Source organism: Symphalangus syndactylus, chromosome 23, assembly GCF_028878055.3.
Source record: "Symphalangus syndactylus isolate Jambi chromosome 23, NHGRI_mSymSyn1-v2.1_pri, whole genome shotgun sequence".
Classification (NCBI taxonomy): Eukaryota; Metazoa; Chordata; class Mammalia; order Primates; family Hylobatidae; genus Symphalangus; species Symphalangus syndactylus.
In genome coordinates, this window is record NC_072445.2 from 13,091,942 (window position 1) to 13,117,168 (window position 25,227).

Consider the following 25,227-nt stretch of genomic DNA (forward strand, 5'->3'; position numbering starts at 1 on the left):
TGAGGAAACTGAGGTCCTAAAAGATAAAGTGTGTCCCACAGTCCTGCATTAACAGAGCTGGGATTTAGACCAAGAACTTGTAAATTGCTGTCCAGTGCTCCTTCCTGTAGACCACACCACTCCCTCCTGGTGTCCTTTTTCCTGTCTCCTGCTTCCTCCCAAAACTCCTGAATCTGAGGGATGCCCCTTCCTTCTTGTAACCTCCAACCCAGGCGTCGTCCCCACGTGCCTTCATCCACCTCAGAGAGATCCCATAAGCCTGTCAAGTCTTGATTCTAGAAACTGCCATCCTGCCCTTACTGTGGCCCCTTAGACCGCCCCCCCACCGACCCCTGCCCTGCTCTCCTGGTCAGCTGTGCTGCCTTGTGAGGGACAGGGACATCTGGATTGCATCCTCCCCGCTCCCCAGAACCCACAGCCCCACCTTGTCAGGCTTGCAGCAGGGACTTATGTTGTGGGAGGATGAAATAGAGGAGTGGGGGACACTGGTGGGCAGGGCCTTGCCCCTCCTCACAGGGCATGGGGTCCCAAGCCTCCTCCCTGCTTCTCTTTGCCATTGGCTATGGTTACTGCTGGAAGATCTCACAAATTAAGCCGAATGATTGGTCATTGGACACGAAAATATATTCGTTTCCTCTTTCTGGGAATATGTTGATCCTAGAAGTGAGGAAGGGGTGGGGCCCCAGTCCCCAGAAAGCCTGGTCACTCCCTCCCACTCTGCCCTGTCCTCTAAACAGCAGAAATCATGGGGATTGCTGCCATTAACTGAGCCTTCTCCATGTGCTCACCATCCTAAGCATTAACTCAGTCCTCACAGCCATCCCACGGGGGAGGGGCTGCTGTTCCCATTTGCTCAAGTGTAAGCTGAGCCTAAAACATACAACTCTTGCACTTGGTTGCAAACCTGATGTCTGGGTGAGCCAGGTCCAGGCCCAGATCTGAGCCCAAGGCCAGGGTTGCTCAGCCTCCACTATGTTACCTGGGCACCCAGGCCCTATGGCACTGGGTGGCCCCAGCCTCATTTACTCAGCCTTTCCCCAGACCAGAACCTCCCATCTGTCCCAGGGCCTGCCACCACTCTCTCCCTGCCCCTCAAAATCCTCCTGATAACAGTCCACAGCTCTCCTCTGCTCTCCGGAGCACTGATGTCCCCACCTCTGTGCCTTTTCCCTGCTGTGCCCTCCTGCTGAAGTGCCCGCCCTCCTCCTTGCTAGCCCAGTCTGCCTCCAACCCCCTTCACCCCAGCCCCACCTCACAGTCCCCAGTCCCTCAGGCCTCTTGAGTCTGCACTGAACCCTGCTCCAACCACTCCCTGAACACTTTCACCCACGGCCTTCCCTGTTATGTCACTTGTCCTGTAAAGCATTGACCCGCAAGTAGCCTGAGGACTCTCTCAGGCAGGGCTCCTGCAGTCACCTTTATATTCCCTGCGTTCCCCTCCACCCACGACCACCCAGAACCTGGCAAAGTTATGGTTTCTGTAAATATGAGGCATGGGAGAGGCCAGAAGTCTGGGTAGTTTGCACTGTGTGTGTGCTGCAGGGGTGGGATGAAGGCTCGAAGGTATTTAGAAACCCTGATCTGGTGCAGGGAGGGGCAAATACTCTTACTGTCAGGAATCCCTTACCTAACGGGGAGCCACAGCCCCGTCCTCAGGGAACCCCAGTCTAAAGGAGATGCAGCCTCATCCTTAGGGAGCCCCAGTCTGAGGGGAGACACAGCCCTGACTCGGGATCCCCAGTCTGAAGGAGACACAGCCCCATCCTCAGGGAGCCCCAGTCTGAGGGGAGACACAGCCCCGTCCTCAGGGAGCCCCAGTCTGAATATAGTTTTATGTCCACAGCTCTGCTCAGAGTAGGTGACAGCGCTGCCCTGGGGTGCAGGAGGCCAGATTGGCCTTCATGGCTGTCGTTAACCCCTCCCCCTGCCTCTGGGGAGAACTGGCTTCCATAGCCTCTCTGCCTGCCCCAGACACACCTTCTGCCCCAGTTCCCAGCAGTGACCTTGTGTGTTGTCTGCTTTCATTCTAGAAACAGAAACCAAGGGGGATTTCTCCGTCTCTCTGCCCTCCACCCCCAGCAGCTGCTGCATTTAGGGGCAGCATGGAAGAGTCCTTCACCAGGAGAAGAGGGAAGAAGGGAGAAGGGAAACAGGGTGGCGGGGTTGATCCACCAGGACTTGCTCTGATGAAAACTGTGCCACCTCCTCAGCTGTGGCTAACATCATGGACAACACCTTTGCAGCTGTTATGTTTGATTTCTTGTTCTTTTTTTCCCCAAGCAAATACAGTTGACCTTTGCCCTCAGAAGAGCTCTGTCCTTCAGGGTAGCCCCTGCAGCCTTGGCACACTAATACCAAGGATGCTGCTGGGGCTCAGAGTGAGCTGAGCCCTTCCATGGGGCCTCTGAGGCAGCAGGGGGTGAGCAAGGCAACCCAAGTCTCTCAGGGAGGTGTGTGATAAGCCAGCTAGAACCCGAGACCGGATCCAGCATGTGCCCCGAATGCTACAAGGCAAGGGGGCAAGCTTCTAAACAGAAGCTATTTTAATTTCAGTACACGCGGACATTTTTGTGATTTCAAAAAGCAAAATGTTGTTTTAAATTATGTATAGGTCCTACATTTTATACGTGGGGCTCTTGGGTCATTTCAGCATCTGCAGCCTCTAAAGGACGAATACTTATAATTTTTAAGGCTGTTCAGGAAAAAACTAAAAAGAACGACAACCCAAGACATAGCTGAAGGAAGTGCACAAAAACACTCAGAAGGAATGGTGGATTCTCAGTGGGATGGGTCTGTTTGGGTCTGTGTGCTAAAAAGCCATTTCGGTGACCTCACTGGAAGTGGAGGCTCAGCTCTCCCTACTCACAGGTGAGGGGGATCCCTCCCATTACACGCGTGACTTCAGTGTTCTGGAACCGCCCTGACCCCTTCACCTCATGTCCTCAGGACTCTTCCTTTGGGTGGATAGAAGCTGGGTTGAATATTAGATTTGGTTGTTGTGTCAGAGGGGAGCATGGGGCAGCAGGGTGGGGGGCTGTGTTGAGTGCATCTGTAAGTGAGTGCATTTTGGAGGAGGAATGCTAATGGCGGATATCCCGGCTCTCTGTAACCCTGAACGCCATCCCCACCCAGCCCCAGCCCACCTTGCGACATTCCACCATGGCCGCTGATCTGAAGGACTCCAGATTCCAGCCTTAACTCTGCTTCCTGGGGGGCTGTGCACCCTTGATTCAGTTCCTCTCCCACTCTGGCCTGTGTGTCTTCTTCTAGAACGGTTGAAAGTGCAGGAAGCCCTCAGGCAGGCTGACTAGGCGCCAGAAGGAGCTTAGAGTCCTGGACCCTCAGAAAGTCTCTCTCCTAAGTGAGATCAGAGACCACGAATGAGACACACACTCTCCTTTCCTCCTTCATCCACCCACCTCCCCAAAAGCATCAATTTAGCAGACATTTGCTGGGTACTTGTGACACATCAAGCTGTGCACCAGTCCCCTGGGAGGAATGAAGATGTCAAACCATCCACCTGGAGCCCCGGGTGGCAGTGACTTATTCTCGCTCTCTTTCAGAGGTGGCTGATGCCTGGCAGAGTTGGGGGCTTTGAGGTTTCATGGAGATCGAGAAACCAAGTGTGTTAGGGGGTGAGGGGGCAGGAGAGGGGCTGGCTGAACCCACAGGCCTCCCATGTATGCCCTCCCCCCAGGGTGCCACTGTGTCCCTCTGGGAGACGGTGCAGAAATGGCGAGAATACCGACGCCAGTGCCAGCGCTCCCTGACTGAGGATCCACCTCCTGCCACAGGTGAGGCCAGGTGGGCTCCCCACTTTTAGTGCTCCCCACCCAACCAACTTCTGGAGGACTTTGATGAACTCAACGTCCATGGCTGGGAGACCTTTGCCTCTATAGGGTATCACCCCTGCCCTCTGCCTTCATCTCGTTGTCCAAGCTGCTGCTTCACCTGGATACCTTCCTTTCTACCGACCAAAATCTTCCTGTTCTTCAAAGTCCGCAGAAGCACTGCCTCCTCCAGAAAATCTTCCCCAGGACTTCTGCCATCATTTGGCTCTTACTGGTTTGCTGTAGTCTGCTTTGGGGTTGCTGTCTCATTTCTGTCTTAGCTGTCTTATCTGTGTATCCTTCCCCGCACCCCTGGCCAGCCCCCCAGCTAGAGCCTCTCAGAGCAGGCACCCGGCCTTTCCATTTTTGTCCTCAGCACCTCCCAGCCTGTGCGTGGACTGAGGGCTCCACAAACATATTTATAGGAATGAATGTTTCAGGGAGTTCATGAGGTGGTTTAAAGAGCACAGGATTGGAGCCCACTGGGCCTAGGTTGAAATCCTGACTGTAATTATAACACGTGACCTAAAGAAGGTTATCTTAGGTGAGATCAGAGGGAAGGTGAGGTAACATTTCCCTCTCATCTGTGAAGTGCAATTTAAGAATAGGCCTATAAGGATTGTTCATTGAGCACGTACTATGTTCCATTATCTATGTAGCATACAGTCTTGATCCCACAAAGCCCCATGGGGCTGGAAATACTCCTGTTTTACAGATCAGGAAACAGACATTAAGTTACTTGCTCAAGGGCCTGCCACTGATAAAGGGCAAGTGCCCCTGCTTGGCTCTTGCTGGATGGGGAAAGTGCTTGGCATACAGTAAGCATTCAGCAGAGGTTAGTGGCATGCAGCCTCCGAGGAGGGGCGGGATCTTGGGGAAGGGAGGGAAAGGACCATGGCCAGTCACAAGCAGGGACTCAGAGACTGTTCTTTCTGCTCCTAGACTTGTTCTGCAACCGGACCTTCGATGAATACGCCTGCTGGCCAGATGGGGAGCCAGGCTCATTCGTGAATGTCAGCTGCCCCTGGTACCTGCCCTGGGCCAGCAGTGGTGAGCCCCCTCCCCAACCTGGTACCTGCCCTGGGCCAGCAGTGGTGAGCCCCCTCCCCAACCTGGTACCTGCCCTGGGCCAGCAGTGGTGAGCCCCCTCCCTGACCTGGTACCTGCCCTGGGCCAGCAGTGGTGAGCCCCCTCCCCGACCTTCCCCTGTATCGAGGAGGCTGGGGTCAAGGTGCTGCTTCCTTTCCTCTGAGACACAGCCCTCCCCACCCAGAATGTCTTTAGGCCTCCTAGTGAGTGGTCCACCTGCCTTTCCTGGGGTGCGGGGAGCACTCAGCAGTGATAAGTTTCACGATGGCCTGAGGTACCACCTGGGTCTGGGCGTGAGGCCAGTGCTGGCAGGTGTGTGGGGAAGGGAAAGTAAGTGTCTGAAGAGAAACGCAACCCCTTCCAACCAGTAGTCAGGAAAGGAGCTAGGTGGGGACAGACTCTTGCGGGGAGGGAAGCTACCGAGGGTGTCTGCTGTGTGTATACATGTATGTATGATATGTGTATGCAGGTGGCCCATACCTGGCAGTGACATTTAGCTACCTCCTCACTCTTTAGAGGTTCACTGGGAGGAGTGATCAGGGCATTGGTGGGGTGACGAACCCCACCAGACTCAGCCCTCCTCAGCTCATTCCTGCCTGCAAGGGGGACCTTGTACTGGGGAAGATGTGACTGGGTAGGTGGGAAGGTCATTTCATTGGGGGTACAGAGATTTGCAGAGGCTGCAAGAGGATCCCTGACTGGAGGATTAGTTAATGTGCCCCCCTATCCATCCCAGCCTCGCTTGCTGAGCCCAGCTTCACCCAGGCACCATGGGGGATAACAGGAGACAAGCATCCTCATGGCAAGGAGCTCCCAGTCTCCATAAGGGGAGAAAAGATATTGCCCTATCATCATCATCATCACCATCATTGTCATCACGGCCAATATTTAATGAGTACCTACCGTGTGCCAAGTCCTGCCCTAAAAGCAGGACTTTATAACTGCCCTGTGGTTATGCCTGCTGTACAGATGAGGAAACTGAGGCACAAAAAGTTTAAGTCACTTGTTCCAAATGACGTGGTCAATGGCAGAGCCAGGATTTGAATCCAATTCATGCTCTTCTCATCACACCTTGAAGGGGCCAGGGCCCAAGCAGCAACTGGCCCAGAAGCCAGTGCGGGCATGAGGTTATGCTGTGGGGAAGCCAGGTGTCTTCCTGGAGGAGGTGGCCCGGTGGGGCCCAATGTAAGCTTCACCTTGGCATGTGGGACTGAAGTCAGATGAGGCCCAGGCAGGTCTCCTAAAAGTGCTGTCTCCTTGTCCACCCTCACAGTACACTCACCTCTCCCCAAGAAGCAGGGAGAGCCTGGGCCTAGAAGGAGGCAGGAGCCTGGGCCCATCAGTGGCCTGCCTTCTCCAATACTGTCTGTTGGAAGCACTTTCCACGCTGCACTCTTTTCATCCTCACAACCCTCTGAGGCAAGTACTCTGATTACCCTCCCATTTTCAGATGGGGAAACTAAGGCACAGAGGTGCTCAGTGACTTTTGCAAGCTCACACAGCCATTAGTGGGTGACCCAGAAGCTTGGCTTAGAGTCAGTGTGGCTAATTGCTACACCAAAGGCTTCCTTGGGGGTGTGTGTGTGTGCCCTTGCATGTGGCTCTGGCCTGGAGACAGGTGAATGGTCTGCATGCCCCCTGCTGTCTGGGCACACCTCTAGAGACAGGGATGAGCTGTCTGCCCTCTCCTGTGAACTCTGCAGTCTGGTGGTTCTGCTGACTAGCCGTGTGAGCAGGAGCAAGTTGCCAGGCCTCTCTGTGCCTTGGTTGACTCATCTGGGAGATGGTATAGAGCCAAGTGACATGGGTGTGGGGAGGACCACAGGGCCTTGAGAAATGGTAGCTGTTAATTTTTCCCACCTCCCTACATACCTTCCTGACTTCCTGCAATACACACACTTTCTCTGCCTCCCATAGATTTGAGACTGGCAGCTTGGCCAGCGTCTGCTGGGCCTCTAGACCCCAGGGAGCCAGGCGTAGGACAGGGCCCATCACTCAGCACTAAGCTGCCCCCAGCTCTGCCTGCCGCTTGCAGCTCCATCCATCACCTTTAATATTATTTGAGCAGGAAATAGGTCCTGGTGGTGCCCGTTTATGAGCGAACATGGTTTTATTGCTTTCTCCATGAAGATAACGGCCACTGCACAGGCCCCCTGCCAGCCTTTCCCCCACCTCGTCCCCCCGCCACTCACCAGGCTAATTTGCTCCCTTTTTTGACACTCGGAATCACCGACTCTGCCTCCCTCTCCCCACTCCCTGAGTCAGGGATGCACAGAGACACCTACCACAGGCTCAAGCTGCATAATTGCTGTCTCTGGCCTGTCCTGGAGCTTTCCTTGGCAAAGGTTGGCAGCGGGGGTTTCCCTGACCCCCACTCAGGTGTGTGGGAGCAGTTCTGAAGAAGGGGACAGTTCTGGAGCTTTCTTGGGCTGATCAAGGGAGTAGCCTGTGGAGAAACGTCAGTGTGCCCTGGTGTCAGGGAGAAGGAAGGGGGTTATCTCAGGCAGGGTCCTGGCAGAAAACATGCTCAGTTGGCAATTTGGAGCGAATTTAATGTTGGGGAGGGGTCATTTTCAGAGGCTGGGCAAGGTAAAGGGATCAATAAGGCATATAAAGCACCAGGGACTATAACAATGGAGAGCTCGAGCACCCCTAGACCTGAGAAGTAAGGGACAAGAATGGAGCTTGGGGGCCCCCATGACAGCTGGCTACACTGGAGAAGCCACCCAGCAGGGCTGTGGCCACAGAGGGGACAAAGTCACTGGCAAACCTCAAATCAAGGCAGGGAGGGAGCAGGGGAGAACACCCAGCCTCTCTCTCCCTCTGCCCTTCCATCTTCTGCCAATGCCTCCCACTGGCCCAACCCAACGGAGGCCCAGGAAGCCGAGGGGTGCTGTCCCATGGCTCAGGCTTCTAGAGTTCAGAATGGAGCAGAGGAGTGGTGACCTGAGAAAGAGAAAAGTCAGAACAATCACCAGCCCCCTGAGCTGGGTTGTGTTAGGAGCTAGGGGTGCCACTGAGACCTTAGAGGTGTGTGTGTGTGCGTTGGGGAGCAGGGGGGTAACCCTCCTCCATGGAGCTGAAGGTCGGCTCAGCAGCCCGGGCAGTCGTACTGAGGGAGGCCAGAGCCACCCCTTCTGCCAAGAGTGTGGTGGCATTAGGAAGGCTTCCAGGGACAGGTGACACTGGGGCCAGACCTGAAAGAACAGGCAGATGCAGAAGGGAAAAGGAAGCTCCTCCAAGGAGTGAGGGTCCCAGGCAGCACCCTAGACATGGGGCCAGGCCGTGGGCCTCGGAACTACGCAGTGTCCTGGAGAAGCCAGCCAAGCCCTTGAGTTCTGACCCCTCTAATTGAGAACTTGGGTCTCAGGATCGTGCAGAGAGAGCAGGAGCAGATGAGTCAAAGACAGAAGATGTTCAAAGGAAATGGCTGGTACAAACGAGACTGGGAGGAGAAGGCTGAAGTGGCTTCAGAGAGCCTGTTGGCTGCCAGAGGGCCCTTCAGCAGCCTCGTTTACCCACAAACAGCTGATCTGCTTGTTACAAATCATTCCAGCCTCATTAGCTACACCTCCTCCTGATCCCTACCTGTTTGTTAGCTTAGTTCTAATTATATGAGAGTCATAAAATGCTTTAAAAATAACCTGTAACTCACAGTTCTTGGAAACTCTGGCAGGTGCCTTCCCCGAGTAATGTTGAGCCTGGGGGCTTTTACGACAGCCTGGGGTTGCCAAGGGGAGACTGAGGCCCAAGCTTGTCCCCAGAGGAGTTCTGGCTGAAGTGGTGTCACAAGCTCCATCTCCAACCTCAGTGAAGGAGTGCCCCTTCAAGAAACTGGCGTGGGGGAGGATGTTTCAAAGGTCTACTATGTCCCGGGCACTTCACATGCTTTATCTTCTGCAAAGTCATTATGCTTCCCATTTTGCAGATAAGGAAACTGAGGCCTGAGGATGTGAAGGGACATGTCCAACGTCCCACAGCTGGTTGAAGGCAGAACCAGGATTTGAACTTGAGTCTGTGTTGTTCAGAACCTGAGCTCCTTCTCCTAAGCCCTGATGCTCTACGCTACCCTTCACCCTGGCCCTGAGCTGATGCCTTCATTTCCAGCCTGGCCTTTGACCCTCACCTCACTCCCTTGGGGAGGCCCTGTGCCTGGCCTCTCTGAGTCTCAGCTTCCGCATCTGTAAAATGGGGGCCCAGTAGTCCTTGCTGGCCACCTCGTTGCCAGGGTGCAGGAGCTAATGGATTCATGAGCGGCTCTCCACAGCCCTGAGTGCCAGCATCCACGTGGAAGGGCGGCTGTTAGCTTGATTACAGGCGCTGCAGCAGCTTCCGGGAGGGGAAGTGTTTAATTGGGGGTTTTATTTCCAGCAGCAGGGTCTGGCTTGATGAAATATCCCTGGGCCTCCTGGCATGTGGCTGCCCTGCTGCCTCCCTGTGTTGACAAGCCTTGAGCCAAATCCCTGGCTGTGATTTACCAGCTCCTCCCAAGCCAGATAAAGGTGGGTTGATAAGTAGGGCTCTGCCCTGACCCACCCCACCTCCAGCCAAGGTGGGCATCTGGGGATCATGGGCCCAGCCAGGAACCAGCCTGGCTTTTAATATTTGATGCTAATGAAGGGTAATTGACAGATGCACTTGCACAGGCTCGCTGAGCAAGGGACACAGTGATCCTTTGACTCTGTGCCAGTAATGCACACATCTGTGCACACACCACCTCCCCACTCTCCCAGCTGGCTCTGAACAGAGGGCGCGGGACTGGTGGAGCTGCCGGGGGTCCGCACTGGCAAGGGGCCTGCTGGGAGGAGACTGAATGTTGAGAAATCTGAGCCCAGAGGAAGGGCAGGGGAGAACGGCACGTGACACATTCTTTCCTATTAACAACAAGTTTGGCTGCTAAGTTTAGGCCTCTGGACTAAGCTGGGGGTTTGAGTCTTGACTCTGCTACTTTCTAGTTGATGATCTTAGGCAAGTTGTTTGGCTTCTCAGTGGCTCAGTTTCTTCATATGTAAAATGGGACTAACCGTTCCTACCTTGAAAGGTGGTTCTAATGTCTAAAGGGGTCAGGTGTACAGTAGGTGTTCAAAAACTGATTCTGTGAAGTCACAGCCTACGGAAAGAGCATGTAAGGAGCATGTTGTGAAGGAACCTGCAACAAGGCAGTGCCTACTATATGCCAGGCCCTGTGCCAGCTGTGGGAAGTGGGTCTTACTAGCATCACACGGTTGCAGGCTGAGTCCTGGGTATGTGGGTCTTTATATGGTTTGTGTGCCTGCGGTTCCATGGCTGTGTCTTCTTTTCCCTGGCCCCTCAACCTTCTTCCTTTCTCCCCATTTCCTCCCATCAAAGCAGGCTGCTAGAGCAGGCTCTGACACCATCTCATTGCGCATGGAGACAGCTCAGGTCCCCATCACTGCTTTTGGGGGTATCTACAGGAGAGCACTGATTTTGCCTCATGTCAGAAGACTTGGCCCTGGTGAAGAATCTCAGGCATCCATGCAGCAGATAAGAGAGGCATTTGGGGGCTTGAGAGGGGCCCTTCGCGTTGCTAAAATCAGACCACGTGGCTCCCCTTCTCTGCCGTTGAGGGTACGCCTGATTTTGTTCATAAATGCGTTCGAAGGGTATTGGAACACCATCGTTCCCACTGCTGTCAGTTTCACCATTAGATTTTCAGGTTTTTGTTTTTCTCCCAGGTGAAGTATCTTTTAAAATGCAGGTTCTTCCAGAAGGAGTCATGCTGCAAGCTGACTCGCCCCACTGGGTTACCAGATCATTTCTGTGTCTTGAAGAGGGACCTGGTTCAGGGTTTGTTTGGGAAAGGAACTGGGAAGGAGGAGAAGAAAGAGCAGGGAGGCTGTCCTGGCGTCTGGGATCAGGGTTAGGGAAGGGCAAGGTCCATTGGCAGGCCTTGCTGACAGTGCTGGAAGAGGCTGTCACCGGACTCTGCAGTTAAGTTGTCCCTGCCACATTTTTTGCTGGGGTGAAAAATAGAACTCCCAGACTAGATGGTTGCCCCTGTCCTGCGGCCCTGAGGGTCAGGCCCTGGGGCTGCCACAGTCCCCATCATGCACACACACACACACACACACACACACACAGACACATAACACACACACACACACACACCACACACCACACATTAATGAAGCCTCTTCTCAGGAGACTGAGTTCTTTTTTTTTTTTTTTTGAGACAGTCTCCCTCTGTCGCCTAGGCTGGAGTACAGTGGCTCGATCTTAACTCACTACAACCTCCTACTCCCAAGTTCAAGTGATTTTCGTGCCTCAGCTTCCTGAGTAGCTGGGACTAGAGGCGCGTGCCACCATGCCTGGCTAGTTTTTTGTATTTTTTAGTAGAGATGGGGTTTCACCATGTTGCCCAGGCTGGTCTCGAACTCTTGAGTTCAGGCAATCCACCCACCTCGGCCTCCCAAAGTGTTAGGATTACAGGCGTGAGCCACCACACCCAGCCGAGACCCAGTTCTGACTGCTGTCTCTCCACATGAACACTGACCAGCCACTGCCCCCAGTGGGCCTCTGCTGCCTTCTCCATTCTCTGGCCTTCACTCCCTCCTTCCTCCCACAGCTGGGAAAACTGGTCTTTAAAATCTTCTAGTCTTTTAGAATGTTGAACTCTTTTAAAGTTTGTCCTGGCTGCAGCTTCTCTCCTTGGTCCCCCTGTTCTTCCTACAGGTCAATATCCCCCCACCCTCTCACTGTGCCCTTTTGTCCCAAGTTCATTGGTCCTGGTGTCAAACTTAAGTTCCCCTACAGAGAGGCCAGGAACGAGCCATTTCCTCCTGGACGCAAGTAAGCAGCGGCCTCTATCAGCCTCACATCAAACCTGAGGCCACAGGCCAGCCATCTCCCTGGTAGGTGGACATGCGGCATGGCAGGGGACAGCCTCTGCTGGGATGTGAATGGGCACAGGCAATGCCCCGCCTCACCTCTGCAGGGCCTGTGTTGGATCTCTGTTAGTTTCCATCTATGCTCTTCTTTTCTCAGGTCTTTTTTGTTTTTTTCTGTGTGAGTCTTGATTCTCTGAAGACAGGGACAGTGCCACCATCCTCAGACAGGGGAGCTCCCTGAGGACAGGGGCTGGATTCCTTTCCTCTCTCCAAGGGCTATCTCTATTTCCAACCTATAATTAGAGTCTACGTGAAGGTAGGAGCTGGGTCTTCCCTTTTTCCATGGGGGATCTCCAAAGGCCAAGGCTGCATATGACCAGGAGGCTGTGTACTCCTTTTAGACCAGGGGTTCCTTGCAAGTAGGTCTGTGTCTCCTCCATCAGATTAGAACGTCTTATGGGTAGGGCTGTCTCTCTCTCTCAGATCAGTGCTCTGTCTCCCTTCCCTTCTCTTGGGAACTCAGTGCCAACCTTGTTCCCAAGGTCTGCTCTCCCCAAGGAGTGTGGGAGGGAAGTGGGCGCTGAGTCCTAAAAATCAGAAATAGCGAGTGACTGTGGGGCAGACACGGCTGCTGCTGGTCGGTGCCAGACCTTGTCAGTAGTGTGATTTGAGGCTGGAGGCAGGGACATGGAACTGAGCTAAACTCGTCTCATCTCAAAGACATGAATTCATTAAACTGTGTCCTAGGGTGGCAGAGAGGCAGGGCTGAGGGTGGAGCTGAGGAGCCCATACCTTGGTGATCGCGTCTTGTCCCTGGACCAACAGGGTATATGTCAGGGGAGGAAGGTCCAGGGGTGTGTGTGTGTGTGTGTGTGTGTGTGTGTGTGTGTGTGTGTGTAAAGAAGGGAAAAGGATGTCACTAACTCAGAGTGGTCTGTTCCGGGGGAGCAGGGATAGCCCTCTGGATGGGGGGAATGGGAGTGTCCAGCACTGGGCAGGCTGCCCTATTCTGGGCTGAGGCTCAGGGCCAGGTCTCCCCACCCCAGTGCCGCAGGGCCACGTGTACCGGTTCTGCACAGCTGAAGGCCTCTGGCTGCAGAAGGACAACTCCAGCCTGCCCTGGAGGGACTTGTCGGAGTGCGAGGAGTCCAAGCGAGGGGAGAGAGTGAGTTGAGGCGGGGTTCTGAGCCAGGGAGCGGGGAACCGTGTCTCGGAGCTCTTCACTGGAGCAAAGATCCTTGACTTTGGTGGGGGCATCTGTGGTCATTTCATCCATCTCCTTACCTCTGGGGGCTTTGCACACCATGCTTTCTGGACAAAGGTGGTGTGTATTCACCTCTCTGGCCTTGGAACCGGGCCCAAGATATCCAAGAACCATCGCCATAGGTTACGGTTATTCTCTTTCTTGGTCCTGGTGAATCCTGACTTGGGGCCCCAGCTCTGCCTCTCTCCCATGGGAAGGAAGATTGTGGGAAGAGGGCCATGGGCTGCCCATGTACACGTATGTCCCCCGCGTGCCACAGAGCTCCCCGGAGGAGCAGCTCCTGTCCCTCTACATCATCTACACGGTGGGCTACGCACTCTCCTTCTCTGCTCTGGTTATCGCCTCTGCAATCCTCCTCGGCTTCAGGTAAGGTGGCCTGGACCCCGGGAGGGGCCGCTTCATCATAACTCCCCCAGATAGAGGAATGAAGCAGCCCGACACCAAATCAAAGCAACAGCGCGGCACATTCGTCCTTCTCTCAAGAGCTCTCTAGAGAGCCCTGCCATAGAATATGAGGTTGAAAACACAGGATATGATACTGTGTTCTTAGTCTAGTCTCCACTATGTAAATGTGTGCATATGTACTGCAAAAAAGAACAAAAATACCACACATGCACCACCAACCTCAAAACCTTAACCGTCGGTGATGGGATTATGGAAAATCCCAGGAGATCTTCTCCATTGAACATGTGTAACTTTAATAATCAAGAATTCAGTATGATTTTAGAAAAGATCTTGGGGATTAGAGATCCTCTTCCCTTTGGAGCTCTTCAGCCCCAGTGGAAAAGTTCCTCCTTAGGTCTAACCTAGATGAGACGTTCCTTCCAAACTAGGAGCTGGGAACAGAGTACCAGGTTCTTCCCACTCCTCTGCACTTGGTGGAGGTGGGCCAGGGGACTGGGTTCTAAGAGGGAAGGGATTCTGAGAGAATGAGACCTCAGGACACCAGACAGCAAGAGCAAGAGAGGTGGCATTCCCCCTCCTACCAAGGCACCTGGCACAGTCCTGGGCACACGGTGCTCAATAAATGGATTCACTCAATGAATACTCTCCTCTTTTACTATGAAATATTCCAGTGATTCAAAAATGTAATGACTGATATTATGATCACGTATTCACACACCATCCAGCCTAAGAAATAACACGTCCCATAGTTACACTTCTCTGAGTAACCCTCTCCAATCCCATCCCTCTCCCTGCCCTACAGCCATCAGAGGTAAGCCCCGAATGTGACTCTTTTAATTCCCACACATTTCCTTGTACTTTTACCACATTTGAGAATAGCTATAGAAATATATAGCAAGGTTCTGTGTATTTTTAATAGTGTGTTGAACATATTTGTCTTAGTCTTTTCCTGCTGCTATAGCAAAATACCTTAGACTGGGTAATTTCCAAATAACAGAAATATATTCCTCACAGTTCTGAAGGCTGTGAAGTCCAAGATCAAGGCACCAGCAGATTCCATGTCTAGTAAGTGCTTGTCCTCTCTTTCCAAGATGGCACCTTCTCACTGTGTCCTCACATGGCAGAAGGGCAAATGGGTGAAAAGCTCTCACAGACACCCTCAGGTCTCTTTTATAAGGTACTAATCCCATTCGTGAGGGCAGAGCCTTCATCAGCCTAATCACCTAAAGGCTTCACCTTTTCATGCTATTGCCTTGGGGACTAAGTTCCAACATGAATTTTGGAGTGACACAACATTCAAACCATAGCATTCTACCCCTGGCCCCCCAAAATTCCTGCCTTCCTCACATACAAAATACATTCATTTAATCTCAATGGCTCCAAAGTCTTAATTCATCCCAACATTAACTTTTAAGTCTAAGTCCAAAGTCTCATCTAAATATTATTTAAATCAGGTATGTGTGAGACTCAAGGGATGAGTCCTCCTGAAGGAAATTTCTCTCTAGCTGTGAACTTATGAAATCACTGAAGTTATGTGCTTCCAAAATGAAATGGTGTGGCAGGCATTCTCATTTCATAAGATAGACATTCTCATTTCAAAAGGGAGCAATAGGGCTGGGTGTGGTGGCTCATGCCTGTAATCCTAGCTAATTGAGAGGCTAAAGTAGGAAGCCTGCTTGAGGCCAGAGATTGGAGACCAGCCTGAGCAAAGTAAGAGACCATTAAATAAATACAATTGTTTATTTTTTATCTGGAAAAAAATAAAGAATTAAAATTAAAATCAAAAAAGGGAGAAATAGGAAGGAAGAAAGCGGTAACTGGTTTCAAGTAAATCCAGACTTAACGGGACAAACAACATTAAATCTTAAAGCTTGAGAAATATCTTCTTTGACTCAGTGTCCTGCCTTCCTGATATAGAGGTGGGAGTTGGGTCCCCAAGTCTCCCTGAAGCCCCACTCGCACAGCTTTGTTGGGTTCAGCTCATGTGGCAGCTCTCACAGGCTGGAGTTGTGTGCTGGTGATCTACCAGTCTGGGGTCTTGGGGGAGAATCTTGCCCCCCATGACTCTGCTACTCATTGCCCTAATCAGGACTCTGTAGCGGCCTTGCCCCTGTGCCTTAACTACTATAGATTTATTAGAAACCTCCACTCTGCCTGGGCCCTGAGGCTCTCCAGGACATCCTTTGAAATCTAGGTCTTCCTGGATTTCAAAGAAGTAGCTATGTTCCCTACAGTTCTTGCACTCTGTGTATCTGTAGAGTTCGCACCACATGAACACTGCCAAGGTTTACTGCTATGTCCTCCAGAGGGATGGCCTGAGTTATACCTGGGCCCACTTGAGCCACAGCTAGGGTAGCCAAGGAGCACTGCACCCAAGTGTAGGGAGCAGAGACAGGAGGTGGCCCTGGGCAGTGACTTCCAATGCCTCACAGTGTCCTGGGATCCTCCCCCAAAACTGTTCTGCTCTCAAGGCCCTGACATCTGGGCCTAAAGATCTCTGAAATGCATTCAGGGTCATTCTTCCATTTTCTGGATGAATGGCACCTGGCTTTCCTCTATCCATACTAATCTTATTAAATGTTCACTTGGCCACACCTTTGATATTGTCTCCTGAATATGCTTTTGCATTCTTTACAATATGGCCAGACTGAGAATTTTCCAAATCTTTAAGTTCTTCTTCTCTTTTGATTATAAATTTCATCTTTCATTTCTCTCTTCTCGTATTTTGCTATAAGCAGTCAAGAGCAGCCATGCTGTACCCTCAACACTTTGCTTAGAGAGTTCTACCACCAAATATTCTATTTCATTGCTCATAAGTCTTTGCTCCCATGAAACACTTGGACATAGACACAATTCAGCCAAGTTCTTTGCCACTTTATAACAAAAAAATGGCATTTCCTCCAGTTTCCAGTGCCATGCTCCTCAATTCTCAGACCTCAGCAGAATGGCCTTTACTGTTGATATTTCTACCATTATTATGTTCACAACCACTTAGATAATCTGCGAAGATTGAAATTTTCTACGTAGCTCTCATCTTATTCTGAGCTCTCACCAGAATCACCTTGTATGGCCCGTTTGTGGAAACATAGACTTTTTTCTAGCCCACCACCCAGGTCCACGTTTTTAGGTATTTGTTACACGACTCCCCAATCTTGGTACCAATTTCTATCTCAGTCTGTGCCTGCTGTTATAACAAAATACCTTAGACTGGGTAACTTTTGAATAATAGAAATTTATTTCTCATAATTTAGAGGGTGGGAAGCCCAAGATCAAGGCACCAGGGTTTGATGTCTAGTAAGGGCTTGCTCTCTGCTTCTGAGATGGTGTCTTCTCACTGTGTCCTCACCTGGTGGGGAAGGAGTGAACACTATGCCCTCACATCACAGAAGGCAAAAGGGCAAAAGGGCTCACAAACTCATGTAGGCCTCTTTTATAAGGGCACTAATTCCATTCTTGAGAGCAGAGCCCTCACGATCTAATCATCTTCTGGAGGCTTCACCTCTTAATACTATTCTTGCATTAAGGATTAAGTTTTATCATGAATTTTGGAGGAACACAACATTCAAATCATAGAAATATTTTTCTGTAATTTTTTGGTCCAACGTTATGTTTGTGTGAGATTCATTCACATTGACATGAGTAGTCCTGTTTTGTGGATTTTTAACCACCATTCCATATTCCATTGTATAATACAGCACAGTTTATCTGTCAACCTTTTAATGGACATTTGAGTTGTTCTCTTTTTTTCTTTCTGAATTACAAATGTTGGTGCAATGTGCATTCTTACTTGTGCACTTCTCTGGGGCATATCCCTAGGAGTAGAATTGCCAGGTCTGACCACCACCTGCTTTCACAATTTTACTATGTTAAGTGGCTCTTCACAGTGGTCACACCAGTTTACCCTCTCATCAGTAATAACAGAGAGCTTCCTTTATCTAGCCTTATCACTGATATTTAGTGTCTTCAGACTTAATTGTTGCTAACCTGAAGTATGTGAAATTGCCTTATGGTTTTAATTTGCATGTTCCAGATTCCCGGAGAGATCAAGCTTTTTTTTTCGTGATTTATTCTGTGAGTTGCTTTTTCATATCCTTTGCTTACTTTTTCACTGGCTTATTTGGGTTTTTCTTTTCTATTTTACATATTCATTATATATTCTGGATACTTACCCAGGATTTACCCTCTCGTCAGTCTGTGGCTTATTTTTTCACTCATTTTATGGTTTTTTATGCACAGAAGTTCTTCATTTTAATGGAATAAAATTTATCAATTTAGTATTGATAAATAAAATTTATCAATAAAGATCTACCAGTTGATAACAGTTAATTTTATTGATTGGTTTAAAATTATTCATTTTTTCCAAAGAACAAGTGCTGGACAGTCTTATTAAGAAATCTTTCCTTGGCTGGGTGCGGTGGCTCACGCCTGTAATCCCAGCACTTTGGGAGGCCGAGGCGGGTGGATCATGAGGTCAGGAGATCGAGACCATCCTGGCGAACGCGGTGGAACCTCCTCTCTACTAAAAATACAGAAAATTAGCCAAGCGTGGCAGCACCCGCCTGTAATCCCAGCTACTCAGGAGGCTGAGGCAGGAGAATTGCTTGAACCCAGGAGGCGGAGGCTGCAGTGAGCCGAGATCATGTCACTGCACTCCAGCTTGGGCGACAGAGCAAGATTCCAAAAAAAAAAAAAGAAAGAAAGAAAGAAAGAAAGAAAAAGAAATCTATCATTACCCTAGTGTCATAAAGATGGCCATCTATATTTTCTGTAAGTTTTAGAGTTTTGCTCTTCCTTATGGTTCTTTGATCTGCTTGGAATTCATATTTGCGTATGATATAAATAAAGGATTTCATTTTTTTTCTATGTGTGGAATTAGCTGCCTGAGTACCATTTATTGATAGCCTTTCCTTCCCCTTTGGTTTGCAATGACTGCCATTCCATGCAGCAAGGCTCCATGTATGTATGGGCTAGTTTCTGTCACCTACAGCTTTTCTCTGTTAGGCTGTTTATCTTTCCCCGTCCCGATACCATGGTGCCTTAACTACTGTAGATTTACTAGAAACCATATAGCAAAATCTCTTCCCCTGTGATTCTTTAGGAGTGTCTGTAATAGTCTTAGCCCCGGCTCTTCTTTATAAGTTTTTAAAGTTCTACTTTAAAAATAAGGCAGAATTTTTATTAACATGGAGAGACTTGACTTCTTTAAGATAGTGAGTCTTTCTATCTGTGAATGTGATGTATCTATCTCCCATTAATTTAAGTCTTCACTAATGATTTTAAGCAAGATTTATAAAATTCTCCATCAAGATCTTACCTATCTTCTGTTAGACTCATTTCAAGGTAGGTAATTTAAAATATTGCAAATGAATTATTTTTAAACATTTACTTTTAAATTTTTTAACGCAGGCATATACAAACATACTTATCAGCAATCTTGCTAAACTGTCTTATTAGTTCTAATAATTTGTCTGTAGATTTCTTGAATTTTCTATGAAGATAATCTATCATCTACAAATAATAACTATTTTGTTTACTTCCGATTCTTGTACATTTTTCCCTTGCCTTATTATAGTGGGCAGGATCTGCAGTTGCAATGTTGACTAGAAGCAGTGATGAGAGACATCCTTATTTTCTTCCTGATTTCAAAGGAAACGCTCCCCCAGTTTCTCAGTTAAGACTGATAGTTGCTCCTGGTTAGGTAAAGAGCCTTTATTAGGTTAAGAAATGCCCCTGTACTTTCCATTTGCTACACATTTTCACATGAAAGATTATTAAAACTCAATCCAATAGTTTCTGAATTCCTACCAAGTGCCTAGTCCTGGTCTGCATCTGTGAGGCATTTAAGATGTGGGCCCTGTCATGAAGAAGCAATGTTCCCATTGGGGAAACTGATCCTCATGCATAAATCTCTTTGGTTATGCATGACTTTGTGTAAAAGAAGATGTTGCAGAGAGAAGGATAGAATGTGGATGGGAGGAGGGGGCAGTGACTACATAGTGGAAGCCTTCATGGAGTGGCAGGATTTGAGTTGGGCAGAAGGATTTTCACGATGATGGGGAAGAAGGGTATTCATAGAAGAAGACACACGCACAGTCCCAGGGCCAGAAACATGCCTGATGTGTGTGTTAGCTTGAGAGCCTGGGATTGTAGAGCAGAACTGTTGGCTGCCTTGCCAGGGAAAGGCCCTGCTTTCTCCCTCAGACACCTGCACTGCACCCGGAACTACATCCACCTGAACCTGTTTGCATCCTTCATCCTGCGAGCATTGTCCGTCTTCATCAAGGACGCAGCCCTGAAGTGGATGTATAGCACGGCCGCCCAGCAGCACCAGTGGGATGGGCTCCTCTCCTACCAGGTGTGTGGTGCATCCAGGACTGCCTCGGGAGGGATGGGCGGTTGGAGGAGGCCTGCCTCTGCCAGCCTAGACAGGCCTGGGACAGGAGAAGGCAAGAGCTGACCAGTCCTGGCCCTTTGGGAGTCCCCAGTCTGATAGGAGAGGCAGTTCACCTTGGGACCCTCCAGTCTGCTGAGAGAGACAGTCTACCTTGGGGAGCCCCCAGGCTAAGGGAGGAGACACTGCCCCAGGGAATTCTCAGTCTGACACAAAAGAGTAGTCTTTGGAGACACACCTGGGTTTGAATCCCAGCTCTGTCGCTTACTATCCGTACACTTTTAGGCAAGTCACTTACTTCTCTGAGGCTGAGAAATAGGTGAGAAGTCACTTACTTCTCACCTGCAGGAGGATAACATTACTTTCTTCCAATCAGGTTAGTGAGGATTCAATGAGCTAAAGCAGATAAAGTCCTTAGCACTAGCCCTAGCCAGAGACGTGAGCTCTCTCCTCCTGCATTAACCATGGCAGGATAGTGGCTGCAGCAGGATGGGGAGTGGTATCAAGAGAGGCAGAGGGCAGAGCTGTTGCCCCCATGACACCCTTCCTCTACCCCCAGGACTCTCTGGGCTGCCGGCTGGTGTTTCTGCTCATGCAGTACTGTGTGGCGGCCAACTACTACTGGCTCTTGGTGGAGGGCGTGTACTTGTACACACTGCTGGCCTTCTCGGTCTTCTCTGAGCAACGGATCTTCAGGCTCTATGTGAGCATAGGCTGGGGTAAGACCTACCATCACCACCCACCCTGGGCCTGTGGCACGGGGGTGGGAGACCTCGACCCCTCTTCTAACATGGCACTTGGAATGCACTGCTGAGCAAGGGGCAGGGCCCACTGGGTAACCCCCTTCCTGGGCACAGGACCTTCTGCCCTGGTGCTGTTAAGATGCTGTAGGGGGTCCTCCCCTCCTCTGCATAACTCCTCCCTTAATGGAAGCCTCCACCCCATGTGGCCAAACACCACCCTCTACCACTATCATGCACACCATTGGAGGTCATGGCACTGTTCTCTTAAGACCACATGGGGACATAAGTTCACACCCAGTTCCGGGCAACCCGAGGGAAATGGTGAGTCCTGGGCCTCAAGGTGGGGAGGGGATCAAGAGGGCAGGGAGATGGCTGGGGGGAGCCTACTGGTGCTCTGTCACATGATGATGAAGAGGAGGGCTCAGGGGAGAGCCAAGTACAGTGGGGCAGGGGGACCAGAGGCCAGCCAAGGAAAGGGTGGACGGCGGATGTGCGTGGGGCCCGGCTGGAAATGTTCTAGCCAAAAAAGTTTGCCGGGAACCATTGTGTGTCTTTTTTTTGCTGGAACATTTCTGGTTGTGCTTCTGCCTCTCACCACGTGGGATTGCAATGAGGGGCAGCGTTGGGGTTGGGCAGGGGGCTGGGATCCCCTTCGCCCCCGGGAAAACATGCAACAGGCCTTTCTGGAGGGACCCACGGTACCCAGAGAATAGGCCCTGCCCTCTGCCCTCCCTAATCTGCCACTGAATCCACGGGTTTTCCTGTTCCACACCATCCTCCGCCCTGCTTGCCACTCCTTCATTCACTCCTCCTTCCTTCATGCACCCACCTCACGCTGTGCTGACCACGGTGACCACGGCTGCCCCTGCCACCGACCCCCCCAGGGACTTTTCAGCTCAGTCACATCCAGACTCCTCTTCCCTGACACTGGTCCTGCCCCTGAGCCTTTGCAAGGCTGTTCTCCATGCAGGAATGTTCGGGAGCGTCCTTCCCACACCAGGGTGTCCGCTGCCTCTTCAGGAAGCCGCCTCAGGCCACCAGCCCTCATGGTTCTGTGCTTTCCGCCCTCTCAAGCTCTCCATCCCCTGTCCCTGCACTTCATTTATTTTTACTGCTGTTCCTCAGCCATTTTGCACTGTACAGCCCCCCCACCCCCCAGGAGAAGAGTAGCCTGAGAGATTTTAATGTGACCAGTGTCTTGAGGGCACCAAGGCCCAGAGCTGGCAGGGCCTTACAGGCAGAGCAGGCCCTGGAACCCAGGCCTCCTGACTCCCAGGCTCCGGGCCTGCGGCCATCGTGCCCTGTTCTCTTGTCTGGGCTGCACCCCTTCAGTCCCCTGCAGCACCCCTGAGCAGGCTCAGGCCTCTGCACAGGTGGGCAGGTGGGCCTGGCTCCTGCTCACAGATCCCTGCTCCTCACCTTCCTCCTCCTCTCCCAGGACCCAGTGCCTTCCTTGGCCTTTTCTCCCCGAGGCTTCTTCCTCCTGCTAGAGCAGGTGGAGAGCCCTGAATCTCACTAGGGGTGGGGGAGGAGGGACGCCATGGAGGGCAGCTCAGGGAAGGCTGTCTTCAGGGTGGGGGACGGTGTCTGTCCATTCTAGGAAATAGCATCAGCGCTGTTAGTGCCTGTCACCATGGTGACCCGAGGGCAGGAACAATCAAGGGACGTGTGTGATGTGTGCAGAGGAGCGGGGGTGGCTGGAGTTTGGTGGGGACACACTGCCCTAGAGGTCTCTGAGTGGGAGATGGGGGAGGGAGTGCCAAGTCCTTTTCCTACCACCTCACACCCTAGCTCAGGGCTCGGGGTCTGTGGGAGCACAAGGGCAAGACCTGGAGGACACCCTGCTCTAATCAGAACACTTTTTCTTGAGGAATTGGGGTGGCGGAGATGGAGAGAGATTCACAGGTTGCTAGGAGCTTGGATGTGATGCCAGGAGGCCTTGCCCAAGCTGGGATACTTGGGAAACAACTTTTAGCCTCGTGTGCAAGTGGAAGAATTAAAATTAGGACTCTGACACAGTTGGAGAGGTCCCCCAAAGGGCATGGCAGCTTCTGCTGCAGTCCCGAGGCAGCTGGGGGCCTGTAGAAACCCACACGGAGGCTGGGCAAGAGGGAGGCAGGTGATGGATAAGGGAATCATTACTTCCCGGAGCCAGTTCTGTGTGTCTTAATTTGAGCTTTTTTCTCCAACCTGTCTTGCTCGTTTTCTAAATGGGAGAAAGATGGAGCCAGCAGGGAGTGAGTAATGTTTGCATGAGGCAGGGCTTTCGTGGCTGTGTTTTTTGAAAAGTCCTTGTTAAGGAAATGCTGACGATGAGTTAAACTTGCCAGGTCTGGCTGATAACATGGGTGAGTGCCCTGATCCTGGAAGGAGGTCTCAGAGAGAAGAGACAGCAGGGGGCGAGGGATGCCCAGAAGGAAGCTTCTGTATGTGTATGTGGTTCAGGAAATTGGCATGCTCTTGCCTAGAGAATTTTCCTTCCCTCATTGGTGTATTGATTCACCCATCATTCATTCCATTCTCACTGGGCATCCTCTATGTGGCAGGGCCCGTGCCATGTGCTGGGGCCTTTGGAGATCATCCCATTCCTTGTCCAGTCTCATAAAGGCATTACTAAAGCACCGGAGATGCCGAGAGGTCTGATTTGTGTAGAAATAAATGGGCCAGGAGAGAGAGAGCTGATGAAGAATGTGGTCAGCTGGGGGCTCCTTTGCTTCCTCCATCTCTCCCTGCATCATCAGGCACAGTAGATCTGGGCACACGACCTGCTTAGTAGCTGCTGTTGAATGGACAGTGATGTGCTAAAGACATAGACAGTGGTGACAGGAAAGGCTATGAAGTGGTTCTATCCTGGAAATGTGCTCCTGGCAGAGATTCCCCAAAGCCACACGTGCACACTCATGGTCTGCCCACCACACCTTCACACACACATGTCTACATGCCTTAATATGCACACGCTTACCTAGCTCAGACACATCTCCAACATTGAGGGAGGGGCCAACGGAGAGAAGCATGGAGACAGCCAGTGCAGAAGGCCATTGAGGGCGTTGGGAGTGGGCATGGGATTGCAGCCCTGAATTTGAGCCCCACCTGTGCCCTTCTGAGTCCCTGATCCAGCTCCTCATCTGTCATGTGAGGAAGGACAATCCAATTTTAAATCAACCAACACAGATCCTGAGTTCCCAGGGTGATCTGGGCATTGAGGCTCTGAAGGTGAGTGAGGCCCAGGCTCTACCTTCAAGGAACTGGGAACCAGTTGTATTAATTCTCTATTGCTGCAGAACGATTAACCCTGAAACTTAGCTACTTAAAACAACTAACTATTGTTATCTCACAGTTCCTGTGGCCTGGAATCTCGGTTCAACTTAGCTGGGTACCTTGTGGCTCAGGATCTCACAGAGAAAACTCTTTAGGCAAGAGCACGTGGATTTCCTGAACCACATACACATATAGAAACTTCCTTCTTGGGCATCCCCCGCCCCCTGCTGTCCCTTCTCTCTGAGACCTCCTTCTAGGATCAGGGCACTCGCAGAGAAGCAGCCAGCTGTCATCAGGGTTGCTGTCATCTCAAGGCTTAACTGGGGATGGAGAATCTACTTCCAAGCTCACTCACGAGGTGGTTGGCAGGAAGCCGCAGTTGCTGGCCAGAGGCTGGAGGCCTCCATTTCTTGCTGCAGAGACCTCTATCCAGGCCTTCTGAGTTCTCTCAGCACGTGGCAACTGGTTTCCCCCAGAGCAAGTGATCAGAGAAAGAGAGAGAGCATGCAAAACAAGCCACAATGTCTTTTATAACAATCAGAAGTGACATGCCATCACTTCGGCCAGATGTCGTGGGTCACATGAAACAATACTGATACAAGGTGGACTAACTACCCAAGGGTATGAGCACAGGAGGTGGGGATCCCTCGGGGCCATCTTAGAGGCTGTCTACCACACAAGTCAAGTCTCAGCCGAGTGGAAAGTAATATTGTTGTAGCTGTTGTTACTGTAGGCCACTGCGGACAGTTAGTTGGTCAACTGGCATCAACGACCGGGCTCCTGTCTCCGTTCCAGGATTCTGCCGAGCCCTCTTGCAGGTGCACAGGGGTAGGGAACAGATGACTGAAAGGACATCCAGTGCCTTTAGGAGTTGACTGAGATCGGCAATGTGGGCTGAAGCAAGAGACAAAAAGGGCATCAGAGGGTTCGCCTGCTCCTCGCCTCATCCAGCATGCCGTCCCCACCGCATGGCCCAGTCCTGCTGCTGCTTGTGTGCCTGTGGCCTGGTGACTCAGCCGGGACTCTCAGGGCAAGTCCCGACAGTGTGCCTGGCACATAGGAGGTGGGGGACTGATGACTGATGAGGACCTCTCTGTAAGGAAGAGTCTGGGAGTCCACATGGGGCTCCTGCTGCCTCTGTTCTCGCAGGTGCCCAGAAAAAACTAGAAAACATAGTTTGAGGCCAGGCAAGGAGAGGGGCTGGAAGTGTGAGGGGCCTGGGGCAGGGAGAGGCCTCGGCGTGTGGACTGTGGCTCTGGCCTGCCAGCCCCTCTCCCCTTCTGTCTTTCCCTCTCTCTTAGGTGTTCCCCTGCTGTTTGTTGTCCCCTGGGGCATTGTCAAGTACCTCTATGAGGACGAGGGGTGAGTGTCCTGCTCCAAGGGGGCGGGTGTCCCCAGG

At 51.3% G+C, this 25,227-nt stretch overlaps 2 protein-coding genes across 5 annotated transcripts in view; both read left to right on the plus strand.

Moving 5' to 3' along the window:
• DNAH8 (dynein axonemal heavy chain 8) overlaps positions 1 to 2,806 on the plus strand; it is a 343,702-nt gene extending 340,896 nt beyond the window's left edge. The window contains exon 95 of the mRNA XM_063632277.1: positions 2,031 to 2,806. The gene's annotated coding sequence lies outside the window, so the exon portion shown is untranslated. The remainder of the gene's footprint in view (positions 1 to 2,030) is intronic.
• Positions 1 to 25,227, plus strand: part of GLP1R (glucagon like peptide 1 receptor) — a 39,240-nt gene that overhangs the window by 4,240 nt on the left and 9,773 nt on the right. For 3 of the 4 annotated variants that reach the window (XR_010119057.1, XM_063632308.1, XM_063632309.1), the window contains exons 2-8: positions 3,698 to 3,794; positions 4,773 to 4,880; positions 12,814 to 12,932; positions 13,291 to 13,397; positions 19,638 to 19,791; positions 20,387 to 20,546; positions 25,130 to 25,190. Coding sequence is in view for 3 of the 4 variants with exons in the window: in XM_063632308.1 (XP_063488378.1) it covers positions 3,698 to 3,794; positions 4,773 to 4,880; positions 12,814 to 12,932; positions 13,291 to 13,397; positions 19,638 to 19,791; positions 20,387 to 20,546; positions 25,130 to 25,190 (806 nt within the window). In the remaining variant the exon portion in view is untranslated. Of the gene's footprint in view, positions 1 to 3,697; positions 3,795 to 4,772; positions 4,881 to 12,798; positions 12,933 to 13,290; positions 13,398 to 19,637; positions 19,792 to 20,386; positions 20,547 to 25,129; positions 25,191 to 25,227 lie in introns of all 4 variants that reach the window. The other variant, XM_063632307.1, reaches the window with a different exon arrangement.